The 14,714-nt window shown below is 57.0% G+C and overlaps 1 protein-coding gene across 1 annotated transcript; it reads right to left on the reverse strand.

The window, feature by feature from the left end:
- Positions 1-8,808: 8,808 nt before the first annotated feature.
- On the reverse strand, positions 8,809-14,483 carry LOC135404960 (uncharacterized). The gene is made up of 14 exons (XM_064639684.1): positions 14,214-14,483; positions 13,657-13,736; positions 13,339-13,464; positions 13,115-13,194; positions 12,877-12,997; positions 12,474-12,563; positions 11,966-12,070; positions 11,585-11,750; positions 11,025-11,119; positions 10,421-10,570; positions 10,072-10,226; positions 9,577-9,712; positions 9,358-9,492; positions 8,809-9,150 (listed from the first exon to the last, which is right to left on the reverse strand). The coding sequence occupies exons 1-14, from the start codon at positions 14,341-14,343 to the stop codon at positions 8,809-8,811; spliced, it is 1,911 nt and encodes a 636-aa protein (XP_064495754.1). The 5' UTR covers positions 14,344-14,483.
- Between the last annotated feature and the right edge of the window lie 231 nt (positions 14,484-14,714).

Below are 14,714 nucleotides of genomic sequence, written 5' to 3' on the forward strand. Positions count from 1 at the left end.
GGTCCCACCACCCCTTCTGTCCCCTCTGACCCCCCTTTTCCCACTGACCGCCCCCTTCCCACCCCCCACTCACCCGAGAGCTCCTCGCCCGCAGCCAGGTGGGCTCCCAGCACCACCAGTGCCCAGAGAAGTCCCCCCAGAGAAGGGGTTGGGTGGGATCCTGGGTGGGCTTTGAGTATGTTTAGGCAGTCCTGCAGAGCCTGTGTGGAGGTTTAGGGGGTTCCCAGCACCTTTCTAAGTGTGCTGGGTGCCTTATTGAGGGGCAGGTGCCCTCCCAGAGCCCCCCCAGAGCGGGCTGACAGGGGGAACACAGGGGGGTCCCCATTCCCGATCCATCCCGGGGCCTGTTCTGCCCCCCCCAAACTCGGCTACACCCCTTGGGATTCCCCCAAGCCCCTTCCCCACTGCCCCGCAATAACCGGGACTGGGGAGAACTGGGAAGCTTTCCTGGGATCAGGAGTGGCAGCAGGGGAGGGGGGGACACACGACCCCCCCAAAATCCTCACAGGGACAAGAGGGGTCCAGGCTGGGCCCGAGGCCCTGGGGAGGGGCTGCGGCCGCCGGCGGCTCAGGAGCTCTGTGGGGAGAGAAAAGGGGGTGACACCGGGGTGGGGGGTCCCCGGGGGGGCACAGACGCTCTGGGGGGACACACGACCCCCTGGGACCCCCCTCACCTTCTGGCGCAGGTAGAAGCCGAGCCCCAGCGCCAGGGAGACGAAGGCCAAGAGGAAGCCCCCGGCCCCTCCTTGGCAGCAATTGCTCAGGCTGATGGAGCCCGGCAGGGCCGGGGCCGCCGGCGGTGTCCGATCCCGGCAGGAAGCGGGGAGGGCCCCGGGGAGCGGCGGCGGCGGGCGGGGCCCTGGGGGAGCCGCCCCGAGGGGTCCCCGCCGCCCGTGGCACTGAAGGAGCCGCCCCGGGACGGGCCCTGGCGGGGGTCGCCAGAGAGGGGGGGCGAGCTCGGAACGGAATCAGCTCCGGAGAATAAACCAAGGAAAACCAAAGGGCCGCGCCGGGGGAGTCTCCGCCGCCCCGGAGCTAAAAGAGCTGCCCCGCGGGACGGGCGAGGAGGGGCGGCGGTGAAACAGTCGCCCGGGGTGTGGCGAGGGAGGCGGGAATGGGATAAAAGAGAGAGAATAGAGAGAGAAATCGCTTTGTTTCCCCCCTCCCTCCCCACCCCAGCTCCCTTTTGTATACAGATAAAAACAGAGATCAGCATGTGCTTCTATTCCCCCTTTTCCCCTCAGGGGAACAAAAAACAAAAAAGAAAACCTTGGGAAAGAGGGGGGAAAGCCAACATTGGAAAACTATCTTGTCTGAGATAAGGTGTGCTGCCAAAGGAAACGCTGACTCCAGAGGTGCCCTAGGTGGGGCAGAGCCCCCACCCTGCCCACTCACACACTTCAGCTCAACATTGTGGTTTTCCCCTCCCTGGCACTGCCCAGTCCAGCCCCTCCCTGGTCCCCCCATCTCCCTGCCCCTGCCCCAGCCCAGCAGAGCAGCACACTCAGGTCTGGCCCTGCAGCAGGACATGGAGGCCATGGAGCTCAGGGACAGGCCCTCTGGGTCTGCAATGCTCAGCACATCCTCAGCTCAGGCAGCTCCTGCAGCCCCAGGGCCAGCCCCGCTCCCCAGCACAGCAGCAGAGAATCGGCCCCGGGCTCCTCAGGCCCCATTTGCCATCTCCAGGGGCACTGGCCACCACCAGCACCAGCTGGAGCAGCCTCAGCCCCTCTGCCCCCACAGTGGGACCCTGAGGGCAGCACACGGACTCCAGGGAGAAACCAGCAAGGCAGGGACCCTCTGGAGAGTCTGCTCCTTGGCCTTCTTCTTGAGAGCCCTGGAGAAGAAGAGCTGAGGCTTCAGGCTGTGCCTGGAGCAAATGGAGCTCCTTGTGTGGTGGAAAGAGTGCAGTGGAGCCCAGCTCATGCCAGGAGTGCCATGGCCACAGGACTGACCCAGCCCAGCCCAGGGACCAAGGCCCAGAGCACTGAGGCCTCAGCCGAGGCCCAGAAGGGGAGGGTGGCAGGAGAAAAAGAGCAGCTCTCAACAGGCCAAATGCTGCTGCTCCCTGGCACTGCTGCTCTGCTGGGACTCTGTTTCCCTGCCCCTCTGCACACAGGCACTTCCCTGCCAGACTCATCAGAGGTCTCAGAAGATTGAACTCACAAAAACAAGTCACTGAAGGATCCTTGACTTTGTTTCAATGCATTCCTCATTTACACAGGCTCTGGGTCAAATTCAAGATGTAGACAGTGACCCAGACATGGGATGAATAATCAATATTCACTGTACACAACTTTATCCCAGGAGAAAAACCACATGAAAACCCTAACCCAGCACCACAAAACCCTGAGCAGGCAGGCTGGAACAAGGAGTCCCATTCTGAATGCTATGGAAGAGAAAACAGGCCCTTTGTGCCTTCAGAAAAGCATCCAGCCATCATTTTCCTCAGGGCATCCTTGAAGCAAAAGATTTCTTAAGACAGATGCCAGAGCTTGGCAGCAGGCTGTCCTTCTTAGCTTGGAAAATCTCTGCTAACTTACCTAACAATGGTACAAACCCCCCCACGTTAATGTTGTCAAACAGCTGCATCTGCAGGATTCATGTTCCAGCCTTACCTAATGCACAGTTATCACACCTCTTTTTAAAATTAAAGGGAAGGAAAAAAAAAGTAGGGGGTGGGGGGAAACTCCCCACCCCAGTCATCCATCAAGTGTACATCCTGGCCACTGCTCCCAAGAAATTGAATATATGTTAAAAGATATAAAAAGACATCAAAAGCTTTCAGAAACAAAAGTGTTTCAGAAGCTAGATTTTAATCTTGCCAAGTGGGTTTTGGCCAGATTATAAAGTTGACTGAAATGCCAGGATACTGCATTTTGGAAGCAGCAGCAGCTCACATATTGCCTTGTATTAGTGGCTGAAGTGTATTGCTGATTCCAAAGCTGGACTATCATCATCTGTGGGGGAGAGTAGATAAATAAATAAATAAATAAATAAATAAATAAATCAAAATTGGCATTCCCTACCAACCCTGCTGCCTTGAAGCACTCTTTTCAAGTGTGGCCTCCACAGGAAAAAAAAAGTTAAGACCACTTTATTTTGATTATAGTGCTTTCCCCAGGCAGGAATTTTTATTTCAGTTAGAATCTTTGAACCATTACATTCTCAGTGATGCATTTTTATATTTACAGTTGACACCTTCATAGAAGAATGAAACCTTTGAGCAACAGCTCTAAAGCATGAAGGTTGCCTGCAGGAAATACTTAAATTATTTTACATCCAGATGGAGCCTTGTGTTTTTAGCTAAAATTTAATAGACCTTAATTCAATGACCTTTCTTTTACTGAAAGCCTGCACTTTGGAAAACTAACTTTCCCAAGGAATATATTTGGGTGAATAAATGCCAAACAAAGGGCTACTGAAATATAAACATTTTGTCAATTTATAGCTTGTGAACATTTAGTTCCTAAATTCCCGACTGCTACCTAATGTACAGAACAGTGGTGCCTTTGTTGAATCACATATCACTGATTTCAGAGTGTCACAGGAATCTCATTGACAGGAATCAATTAGAATCCAAAATCAATCAAATGTGTTCTTGCACTTCCATTCATCGAATTTGAATATCCCAAAATTAATTGTAAGCATGTGAAAGAACCTAGAAATAAATTTTGAAAAGGTACAGAAATAAAAATCAGTCAACTTTGAGAAGATAATAGTGCATCTGAGCATGTTTCATGCCTGCTGGGGTAAGTTAATGGTGAATCACACCTTCCCTTCCCAGCACAGGCTGAGATATATTCTTTTTGGAACATGAAAATACCCAGGGACTGAAGGCAGAGGACACACCAGTCAATGATCCAGCATTATTTTATGAACAACCTGTTACACACCCAATATCAAACATGCTGCCAGGATATTACAAAATGCACAAGGATGTGACACTCTGAAAAACTGCCCATTGTAAGTGAGCCACTGCACTTCATGGAGAAAGAAAGGATAGAATTCATGAATCTCTACCAAAAGCATGAAGAGATGTGGCCACTTATCCAAAGAGCTGTTCTTGTTGCTGAGGACTCCTCTCTAAACACATTCACCTGTCATTCTGTCAAGGTAATAAATCCTTCCACTCATTGCAGCACACTCAAAAGCACCCTGCTATTTAATTTCAATGCAAAAATGGTCCAAAGTGTCTAAAACATTTCCTTTTGCTCATGTAAAAGTGCTGGCATTTTACTTCCTTCCTGATGAGCCAGTGCCAATGGACCTGATTATTCTTTTCTTATTCAAAGCATATCAGTAGTTCCAAAGCACTCTCCATCTTATCAGGTGTCTGAACAGCACAGTTACTGAAAACAGTTTGTCCTGCTCCTCTCTCTTTCTGCCAGGCTATCAGATAAACCCAACTAACTCTCTGTATTTACACACAGTCAAACATAAGCTGTGTCTTCAACACACTGTAGCCTGTTTCTGGCATGTTACAGGTTTGCTGCTTGACATTAGTTGTACCCAAACCAGCAGCAGTGAATTAACTTAGAACAAAAATATAGTCACTCCATAGCACAGAACACAAAAGGGACACAGGATAGGAAAAAAAAAGAGAAACATTGTGTGAAGTAAGAATGATCACTCTCATCTCAGCAGTTCATAGGTATTTATCTGGTGCTACCTGAAAAAGAGCCTGGAAGCAGCAGGATTCAAATGCATTCAAAACAGACCTGACACAGGCCTGACACAGTAGAAAAATAATTTCTTTTTTTGTTTGTTTTATTCTCCTGTCCTCTAGGAACTGTCTCTGATTTGCAAGGGGTGAGAATGTGAAAGAAAGGAAAATGGTTACAATGTCTGAAAGCGTTTAAATGCCTTTACAGTTTTTGTCTGTAACAAGACTGATTTTCATGATCATGATCATTTGGACCTAAAAGACAAAAACAAACCAAAAAAACACTCTCCCCCAAACAAGCCTCTCAGCAACTTTCCTTTTCATTCAGTGTCTCAGATACAGAATTTTCAGTGCTAACTACTGGACTGTTCTCACATGCATAGGGGTAGCTAATTATATTTCAGCAGGTTATCATATAAATAAATGTGCACAATTCTGTACAAGGACACTCTAAATGGCTTGATTAGACCGAGAACAAGGAACTTCTATTCCATACACTCTGATATACCAACTTACCAGAGCACATGGCCATCCTTCTCCAATTTCAGACTTAAGGTTCTGTGTTAGTGTCACAAACAGTAAGAATTTTTTGGTTTGTTTTGCCTCATAAATTATTTTGATCTAAATCCTTAAATTTCATCAGGATTTTGTACAAATTCAGAATGGTGACCCACGGTAAAAATCAGACATTCAGTGGTACAGAAAAACAGCACATGCTTATCTTACACTGTCTGAAAGTACCTACATTGCTCTAATTTTCATTAGATACATTAACAGATATTTCTTCTAGAAAGTAGAGGAAGCTGAAGTGAAAAAAATAATTTTATTTCAATTTTAAAAGAATTGGGAAACGACACTCTGATTAAAAAGCTACACTACTTAAAACAGGAAAATAATTGGAAATTAGACAAGATTCCCTTTAATGCAAACCTGCTATATTAAGGAATAGCAAAAAGAAAAGCCCCTCTTTGAAGGAAATAAAAATTAGTTGAAAAAACATTACAAGTGTTGCCACCTCTCTGGGCAGCCCCTTCCAAAGCCTGACAACCATTTCCATCAAGAAAAGCTTCCTCATGATCACACACAAAGCCTCCTGAGGCCTTCAGTGCACCCCAAGCCCCCCAGCAGAAACCACCCTGCCAGGGCTTTCCATGCCACAAGTGTAATACAGAGCTCTTCACTCATTTCCAGCTTCAAGCTCTGGAGCCCCAGCACTTCCCAGGAGCTCTGGGATCCTCTGCAGCCCACTCAGGGCTGAGCGTTCCTTCATGATTCCATCCTTCAGTGCCTGGGGAGGGTCACCGGAGACCCTTTGAGGCCACACAGCTGCAATGCAGGGCTCAGTGGGGCATTTTGTGGTACCGGAGATGGAATTTGGAGTCCACCAAGGAAACGTGTGGCTCTGCAGCTACAATTCAAGGCCGATGGGGATAGTTTGGGATACCAGGGATGAAATTTGAGGCCCCCTGCAGAAAACTAAAGGGCTCTGTGCCTGTAGTTTGGGGACAAGTGAAGCCTTTTGGGGTGTTGGAGGGGGATTTGGGCCCTGCAGCTGTGACATTCCAATCTCTGGGAGACAGCCAACCCCCGCAGCCACACTCAGCCCAAAGCCCCCCCCAGACCTGCCACCCTCCATCTCCCAGAGCTGCTGACACATCCCACTGCCCAAAATAAGCATGACTGCCCCAAAAGTGCCACCTCAGCAGGCCTGGGGGGATGGACTAAGGGAGGGGAGGGAGCCCAAGCTGCTGTGGGGGAAGTTTGAGGGCAGTGGTCATGATGTAGGACAATCTGTAGTCTGGCAATGTCTCCGGGTGAGCTCCTGGTCCTGTGGCAGCTGCAGCACAGGGCTTGCTGCTGTGCCACCTCCTGGGGTGCTGGGTCTGGGAGGACACAGGGGTCACAGAGTGGGGCACCGTGTGGGGACACAGGGAGAACTGTGGCTGCCCAGGCTGGAGAAGAGAAGGTTTTGGGGTGACCTTCCAGCCCCTTCCAGTGCCTAAAAGAGGCTCCAAGGGAGCTGGGGAGGGATTTTGGACTAGGGCCTGGAGTGACAGGACAAGGGGGAATAGCTTCACACCGGCAGAGGGCAGGGTGACATTGGCAGTGGCCCTGAAATGGGGAGAGAAGGCTCGGGCAGCAGCTTGTCCTTTAGCCAAGGCGGCTTCTCCCGGGGAAAGCCCCAGCCAGGGCTCAGCTTGTCCCACAAGCCTGGGGCCAGGGGTGCTGAGGGGGGAGCGTCCCGCTGCCTGCGGGACAGCCCAGGAAGGACACGGTCGGCTCGGCACACTCAGCACCGTGCAGCTGAAGGACACCAGGGCTTTGGGCACGTTGTTGCAGCTTTATTCAGCCCCAGTCCTTTAGCCAAGGCAAGCTGCACCTCTGCCGGGCTCACGGCCAGCAGCAGCGCAGTGCTCGCAGGAGGCCTCTTGGTCTTTGCTGCACGCAAGGACTCCTCAGAATGGAGGTTGTCCGAGCTGCCAGGGAGCTGACAGAGATGTCCCAGTCATTCTCCAAGGGCTGAAGTGCTGCGACAGAGAGAAACAGAGCCCAGATAAAACCCCCCGTCTGCAGAGAGCCTCTGGATTCCTGACAGACCACACTCCCCACTCACCGCTCAGGATGTCAGCCTGACTCTCTGTGATCTGCTCCCTCAGGCGCCGTGTGATGAGTCCTGGGCACAGAGCTCCATTAGCCCCTGCTCCCCAGCCTGCTCCCAGCAGCAGGGCCCCCAGACCTACCCTCCTCCCCCTCAGCAGGGCTGAGCCCAGGAGCCCCCAGAAGCTCAGGGCAGTGGGACTGAGCAAGGCGGCCACCAAGCCCCGCTGCGTGGGCAGGGCTGGCAGAGGGAGGCAAGGCCCTGCCCGGGGTGGCCGGGGCTGGGGCAGCCCCAGGACTGCCCCTCGTTGCTGGGGCAGCAGTGGCACAGGGGTCAGGCTGCCCCAGAGGCACCGCAGGGGCTGGCACTCACCGATGAACCTGACGGCCGCCAGGCGCACGTTGGCCTGAGGGTCCTGCAGGTAGGGCAGGCTCTGGTGGATGAAGTCTTCAGCCCTGCTCCTGCTCTTCTGAAGCTGCAGAGAGAACAAGGCATGTCTCTCCAGGGCTGTCCCTGGGGCAGTTGGCTGGAGCAGTGCCTCCCGCCAGCACCCCCTGGGACGGAGAGGCCTCCCCTCCTGCTGGCTACAGGGAAGGGACAGGGGCCAGCAGAAGAGCCCCTGGGGCTCTGTTCTTGAGGGCAGCAACAGGGATGCAGCTCCAGGCTCTGCCCAGCTGCAGAGCCCCCAGCCCAGACATGGGATGGGGGCAGCCCTCCCCCAGCCTGGGCCCCTCAGCTTGTCCTTACCAAGCACGCTCCAAGCTCCCACAGCCGCTCTCTCTGCAGCAGGTGCTTGAGCGTCTTCCACTTCAGCAGCTCTGCGGCAGCAAGAAGGGCTTCCCTGGAGGCCTGCAGGACAGCATGAGCTCAGGGATGGCCCAGGGGCCTGGGCAAGGAGACATCTTGGCTTTGTTCCTGGGGGATCCTGCCTTTAGGAAGCTGGGACATGCCCTAGCCCAAATGTCTGGGAGCCTTTGGGGACAACCCTGGAGGACAGGCATGGAGGCCCAAAGGCCTGGCCTCTGACACAGCCTGTGGGGATGCCCCTGCTCAGGCTGTGGTGGTCACAGGCTGCTGCTGAGCCCTGCAGGAGCAGGCAGGGCAGGTGTTGCACAGGGCCGTGCCAGCTTCTCCGGCCCTGCTGGCGCTGGCTCCGCATGGACCTTCCCACGGGCTGTGCTGGGGGAGCGCTGCCTGCTGCCAGCTGCCCTTGCCCCGATGCCCAGGAGCCCTGGGGGGTGTCAGCTCAGCCCTCTGTGTGTCAGGGCTCAGCCTTCAGCACTGTACCTTGGCCACGCTGGGGACCTGGTCGCTCATGCGGAAGAGGAGAGGTACCAGTGCTCGCCACACCTCCTTCCTCATCCTCTTCTCATCCCTGCCGACCACCAACTGCAGCAGCTCCGTGAGCATGCGGATGGACAGCTCTCGCAGCTCACTGCACTCCTGGCAGGAAGCAGGAAAAGGGAGTTTTGCAAACAGCAGCTCCCTGCCCACAGTGCAGAGGGCCCTGATCATGGCTGAGGGGAGGGCAGCGGCTCCGGCCTCACATCCCAGAGGAAGCAGGACTAGGCTGCATGGCCCAGAAGCCATCCCAGGAGAGCCCAGGGGAGCGGAGCTGGCTCCAAGTGCTGCTCACAGGGCTGGGCTGCAGGGTAGCTGTCATTGCCCAGCACCCATCTGAGGGGTTTAGGCTCCACATCAGCCTTACCGAGTCAAAGAGGGGCAGGAGCCTCCCCACAAGCTGCACAGCGATGAAGCTGGCCTTGGTCTTCTTCAGCTGACGCAGAACGTTTCGCAAGGCCAGCAGGATCTTCATCTGGGCATCTTCGCTGCCAGCTTGCAGGATCTTCATCATGCCCGGCAGGAAGAGTTCAATGTTTCTGGCCTGTAGAGAGAAGAGAATGTCCATTGGGTGAAGAGGGCCGTGCCTGAAAAGCTCCCCAGGCAGCCACCCCAGGCCCCACCATGGCAGGGAGGGTGTTTGGAGCAGTCACTCCACGTTCTGAGTCCCAGGCCAGGCCAAACCACTGCTTTCCACACAGCCCCAGCCCCCATTTGCCAACAGGGCTGCCCCTCACACCGCCCTGCTCACCATCTCGGCTCTCTGTGACAGCCCGACGAGCCCTTCCAGCAGCAGCCTGGCCGTCCTCTCGTTTGGACAGCCCTGATGGCTCTCGATGTCGGGCTCGTCAGCCAAATCCTCCCACTCAGCCTTCCTGGAGGATGACTGCAGGAGCAAACAGAGCCGTGAGAGGCCGGCAGAGCCTGCAGGGCTGGTGGGAGGGGACCAGGGCCTTTAGTGGTCACTCACAGCCATGGGCTGGGTGCGGGGGCCTTCTGCGGAGCAGCGGAAGCACTGTCTGTGCAGCAGGTTGGCAAAGTCCTCCAAGATCTTGGCCAGCGTCTCCGGCATGGAGGACATCAGCTCCCACAGCTCCGGCGCAGTGCTGGAAGGCAGAGCACTGTCAGCAGGGCTGCCTCAGCCACAGTGCTGTGGCCTGGAGCAGCCCCCCAGAACCCACCCCTTGGAGCCCTGGCTGCACGTCCCTGGGGGCCCTGCCCGCGCGGGCAGGACGGGGCTGAGGGCGTGTTCCCCGTGGGGCTGGAGCACCCTGCTGGCTCTGGGCTGGCTGGGCCAGCTTTGGCTGCTGTGAAGCAGGGCTGGAAAGCGTGGGGGGATGGAGGGCCTGACTCTGCAGGCTGTCCCGCAGCATTCCTTGGCTCTGGCAGCCAGAGAGTCTCGGGGTCCCTCTCCCCCTTGTTCTTGAGGGAACAAGCCCACCCTCAAGGCCATCAGGGCCAGTACCTGTCTCCTTGAAGAGCCGCCTTGCACAGGAGGATGACCACTGTGGTGGGGTACAGGTTGGTCATCAGGCGAAGCAGTGACTCCGCTTTCTCCCACGCTGCCTGTGTGCTGCAGTATGGCAGGCTCTCAAGGATGCTGCTGACTATCTTGGGCGCCTGCAGGGGATACAGGTGAGGATGGCATTGCCCCCGGAGTGCAGCCATGTGCTCAGTTGCCCTTCCCATTCCTCTCTGCTGCCTTGAGGTGGCTTGGGGGGCCCGAGTCACGTGTCCTTGGGAGGGAAGGATGCAGGGAGGAACAAGGCCCAAGAGGGCTGAAGGGCACAACAATGCAGCCACAGGCCACTTACGTCCGTCAGCCAGACGTCCGGGTCTTCCAAGGCCACATCCAGCAGGCTGCTGGGCACCTGCTGGTCGAGGATGCTGGCATCTCCCAACGCCTCGATGGCCACGAGGATGACATCCGTCCTCTCGTGGGACTGCAGGTATTTTCCAAAGGTCTATGGCAGCAAGGAAGGAAGAGATGTTGCGCTGAGTGCCCTGATGGTGCTGCTTGGCTGAGCAGCTCGAGGGGCCCTGGCCGGATGTGCCCACCACTGCTGACAGCAGTGCCCACAGCAAAGCTGGCAGCAGTGCCTGCAGTCCCTGCATGGCAGAGGATGAGCAGAGAGGGCCCTCCTGCTGGGGGAGGAGGGCTCATGGGCACAGGCTGCTGGCCCCACCGAGAACCAGGGACTTGCTGGTGGCCAGGAGCACTGGAGCTCCTGCTGGGGCTGAAGCTGCTGCTGGGCCACTGGAGTGCAGCCCTCATGCTGTCCCTGCTCAAGGACGGCGTGAACCCTCTCCCCAGGGAGCTGAGGGCACGCCAGCCCCACTGCTGCGGGGTCCTTTGGCTCACACCAGTGCCCTGCTGGTGCCACGGACAGGAGTCCCAGCAAGGGCGCAGCTCCTCACCTTGGCACAGTCCCTGGCGCTCAGAGAACACAGCGCGGAGGAGGTCACGGCTTCCCAGTGGACTTGGTCTGCTCTGTCCTGTAGCCTGGATTCGACTAAACACCGGGGCAAACAGACAAGAGTCAGGAAGGCAGAGCAGCTTTGCCAGCAAGCTCACCAAACCTCCCTGGCATCTGCTGGCCAGGGGGCAGGACAGGAGCAGCCCAGGATTTCAGGAGGGCATCAGGAACAGCTTCTTGCTACAGGCGCTGGAGGGGCCAGCCAGGGTGGGGGATCTGCTCTTCCCCACCAGGGAAGACGTGGCTTTGGGACAGGGAAGTCAAGAGGGGCTTTGACTGTGGGGCCCACAAACCAGCAGGCTGCAAGCCCCTGAAAGCAAGGGGAGGAAGGAGAGCAGCAGCAAGCAGATCCTGGCCTTGAGCAGAGCACTCAGCCTCTGCAGCAAAGTGGCAGCTGGGAAGCTCTGGGAAGCAGCTGGGAGGGGCAAAGGAGGTCGGGAAGCAGATCTATCAGGAGATAGAGCAGATAAAGCCCAGCACTGCTCTGCCTTTTTTACTTACAGATGAACTCAGCCAGGGCAAAAAGAGCATGGAAAGCTGCACAGCTTGTCTGTTCCTCGGAGAACCGGAAAAGGATGAGACGCCCCAGCAGCTTTCCTAGGAGTGGGAGCTGGATCTCCCCAGAGCAGACAGGTCCAGCAGTGCCTCTTCTGGCGTTGGCATTGGCCTGGATGAGGGAGGCATGAGCAGAAGGGCTGAGGGCACAAAGGTGGTGCCAAAGCTCCCCATCTGAGAGTCTGCCCAGGGCTGGATTCCTGGAGAGACCAGGCTTTGCAGAGCCCTGCGTCCCCGTCTCTCAGAGCAGCCATGTGGGCAGCAGCCCTGGCATGGAGAGCAGCAGAGATGGGGGCAGGCCTTGGCTGGAGGGGGCCTGGTCCTTACCTGCAGAGTGGAATAATCAGACAGCACACGGGCCAGCACATCGATCCTTGCCATGGCCCTCTCCCTCACAGCCTCTCTCTCGCATCTGGTGAAGTCCAGCAGCAGCTGGGACAAGAGAAGCAGCGGGTGAGCCCTGGGAGCAGACTCCAACACCAGCAGCACAGCTCCACTGCTGGGCCATGCTCGCCCCATCCATCAAGGCTTCCTCTCCCCTCCAGCAAAACCTGCAGTGGGGTGTCTGCCCCTGGATTCCCACCCAGGTCGGGCACACAGGCCCAGAGCCAACCTCATGGCCAAGGAGGAGGGCAGGTGCCACCCTCTGCAGCCCCTGTGCTCCACAAGAGCCTGGGGCCTGCCCCTGCTTCCCCACAGGAGGTGGGCACCCTCCCTGCAGGGCACTCTGCCTGTTCAGCACTGCTCTGGGCACCACTCAGCCAGCAGTGGGCAAACCCTCCCCTCCAGGCTGAGGAACAGCCCTGGGACCCCCCCCTTTTTGCTTGTGCCAGACCTCCAAGATGCCCTGCAGCTCCTCGCTGACTCGAGAGGCCGGAAAGCTGAGCACCACTGTCCTCAGCATGCTGTCCATGGAGTTCAGGGTCTGCAAGGAACACAGAGAGCAGTGGCAGTCATTCTGCTGTTCCTCCCAGCCCCAGGAGAGCCATCTGAACCCCCTATGCCACAGGAGGAGGAGGAGGATGCCCACACTTCCCTGGAGAGACATGGGCATAGACAGTCTTAGGGGGTAGAGCTGCCTGTGGCACGGGATGCGGCCAGGCCCATGGGAAAAGGACAGAGGCATGAGGGTGGGAAAGACCCTGCCCTGCCTGGGATCCCTGCTCCTGTGGCAGCATGGGATTGCCAGGGAGCAGGCCAGAGGGGCTGGAGGCCCCTGGAGCTTAGCCAGCACTTACCTTGATATAGAGGGCAAGGTCTGCTTTTGGCATTTCCTTCTCTGCAGGCAGCCAGAAGACACTTGAGAAACACGCGCGGAGGAGACTTTTGGCTTTGCCCTCCAGCGCTGTGTCCACCAAGCTGCAGGGAGAGGGCAGGACACGGGTTGCACACGGGTGCTGGGAACAGCTCCTCGACAACTCGTGCAGGTGGCATCGGACCTCTGGGCCGGGGGGGCCGTGACAGATGGGCAGGTACCTCAATTTCTCCAGAGCCAGCATGGAAAGATGCCGAAGGTCTGTGCACAGCTGGTCCCTTGGCTCTTCTTCCAGCAGCGCCTGCAGAGCACAACCGGATGGCACCTGCTGGCAGCTGCCAGCACCCAGGGCCTCCAGTCCCTGACCCGCCCAAGCGCTGTCCACACAGGCTGCCTGTGCCAGGGGGCTTTGCTCCCTTCACCACATTGCCCAGAGTGCCCTCACCTTGATGTTCTCTGCCAGCTGGTACGTGTCACAGAACAAATCCAGGCCCTGGGTCAGGCCATGGTTCAAGGCACTTCTGCACAGCACGGAGATGCTCTGGAGAAATGTGGCCTTGTCTCTCTCCTCCTGCCAGCCAGGGGACAGAGACACAAACACAGATTGTGAGTGGGCGGACACAGCCAGCGGGACCACAGCACAGGGGGTGCAGTGCCCTGCGGGAGAAGCAGCCCTGCCCTGCCAGCACCCCTCCAGCAGCCCGGCAGCAGAGCCCCTGCCAGCAGACAGCAGCACAGCCGCCCTCCAGCTGGCCACAGTTACCTTGTTGGGGCTGGTGACAAAGGCCAGGATGGAATCAACAGCTTCCTGCTCCTCCTTGTAGATGGGCAACCAGCTGGCATCTAAGGGGGGAAGGAGCAGGGAGAGCTGCAGAGGGTCCAGCGAGAGGAGGGGGCAGAGGATATCTGCCCTCCACCCAGCTCTCTGCCCACTGCCTTGGCACGGCCTTCCCTTGCAGCTCCTGGCTGGAGGGTGCCCAGCAGAGGAGCTGCCATGCCTGGGAAAGCCCCAGTGTCCTGGGCTGAGGAAAGCAATGGCAGACAGGCAGGAAAGGCCCAGGCTCCCACAGCACGGCTGCCTCCTGCCAGCCCAGCTGGCCCTCGCTGCCCACAGCCTAGAGCCCCTCTGCCCTGTCCTTCTTTGGGAGAGGCTGTGCTGGGGCCACGCTCCAGCCCTGAGCAGTCCCAGCTTTCAGGCAACATCATGGCTGACCCCCAGGACCCTCATTGTCAGCTGGCCAGGAAAGTGGGATCCCAGTGTGCTGCAGTGTGTGCTGGTGGGCCCCAGCCCTGCCCAGCCCCACAGGGCCCCTCACTCACCGAGCTTGAGGGGCTGCATGGTGGTCACCTCGTAGGAGGACGGAAGCTGCAGACCTGGAGAGCGGCTCTCCTGGGAAGAGCTGTCTTCCATCCAGGCCTGCCTGGGGCAGGCGGGGGGTCTCCTCTCCATCCTGTGAATCAAAGAACACAGGGGAGCCTGCCTACGGAGGGCGTCCGAATGGTGGAGTCGAACACCCTCGGGAAAAATGCTGCGGCCAAATCGCCTCAGGCAAAGTGCCTCAGGCAAAAGGCCTCAGCAAAAGGCCTCAGCCAAAAGGCGAAGGCAAAGCACCTCAGCCAAAAGGCGAAGGCAAAGCACCTCAGCCAAAAGGCAAAGGCAAAGTGCCTCAGCCCAAAGGCCAAGGCAAAGTGCCTCAGCCCAAAGGCCAAGGCAAAGTGCCTCAGCCCAAAGGCCAAGGCAAAAGACCTCAGCCCAAAGGCCAAGGAAAAGTGCCTCAGGCAAAGCGCCTCAGCCAAAAGGCCTCGGCCCAAATGCCTCAG

This window comes from Pseudopipra pipra, chromosome W (genome assembly GCF_036250125.1).
Source record: "Pseudopipra pipra isolate bDixPip1 chromosome W, bDixPip1.hap1, whole genome shotgun sequence".
Lineage (NCBI taxonomy): Eukaryota > Metazoa > Chordata > Aves > Passeriformes > Pipridae > Pseudopipra > Pseudopipra pipra.